This window comes from Lipotes vexillifer, unplaced genomic scaffold (assembly GCF_000442215.2).
Source record: "Lipotes vexillifer unplaced genomic scaffold, Lipotes_vexillifer_v1.1 scaffold1272, whole genome shotgun sequence".
NCBI lineage: Eukaryota > Metazoa > Chordata > Mammalia > Artiodactyla > Lipotidae > Lipotes > Lipotes vexillifer.
Genome location: NW_006779909.1, coordinates 3,382,610 through 3,383,158, shown reverse-complemented (window position 1 = coordinate 3,383,158; position 549 = coordinate 3,382,610). Strand labels below are relative to the sequence as shown.

At 62.7% G+C, this 549-nt stretch overlaps 1 protein-coding gene across 1 annotated transcript in view; it reads left to right on the top strand.

Annotated features, from left to right (window-relative positions):
* Positions 1 to 316, top strand: part of VGLL4 (vestigial like family member 4) — an 80,704-nt gene extending 80,388 nt beyond the window's left edge. The window contains exon 5 of the mRNA XM_007453055.1: positions 45 to 316. Coding sequence (XP_007453117.1) covers positions 45 to 316 — 272 coding nt within the window. The remainder of the gene's footprint in view (positions 1 to 44) is intronic.
* The last annotated feature ends 233 nt before the right edge of the window (positions 317 to 549 follow it).

The window sequence follows — 549 nt, the reverse complement described above, 5'->3', positions numbered from 1 at the left end:
GTCCCCGGGTCCCAGCCCTGACCGCTGTCCTCCCCCCCCCGCAGCCGCCACCACCTGCGACCCCGTGGTGGAGGAGCATTTCCGCAGGAGCCTGGGCAAGAACTACAAGGAGCCCGAGCCGGCGCCCAACTCCGTGTCCATCACGGGCTCCGTGGACGACCACTTCGCCAAAGCCCTGGGCGACACGTGGCTCCAGATCAAGGCGGCCAAGGACGGCGCGTCGAGCAGCCCCGAGTCGGCCTCTCGCAGGGGCCAGCCCGCCAGCCCCTCTGCCCACATGGTCAGCCACAGCCACTCCCCGTCTGTGGCTTCCTGAAGGGAGCACCGCCCTCCAACGCCACGTCCATCTGCATGGTTTGCCTGAGCTTCGAACAGTCAGTGCTTAAAAAAATGGAAAAATGCAAAAAAAAATCGTGGGGTCGGGGGAGGGAGGGATGGTTTATTCGCAAAAACCACGTCGTCGGGATTTTTGTTCTGTTTTGTACTTGCTTGGTATCCGTACCCGGGGCCCTCAGACGTGAAAGCAGCACCTGCGCGTGGAACCTCTGT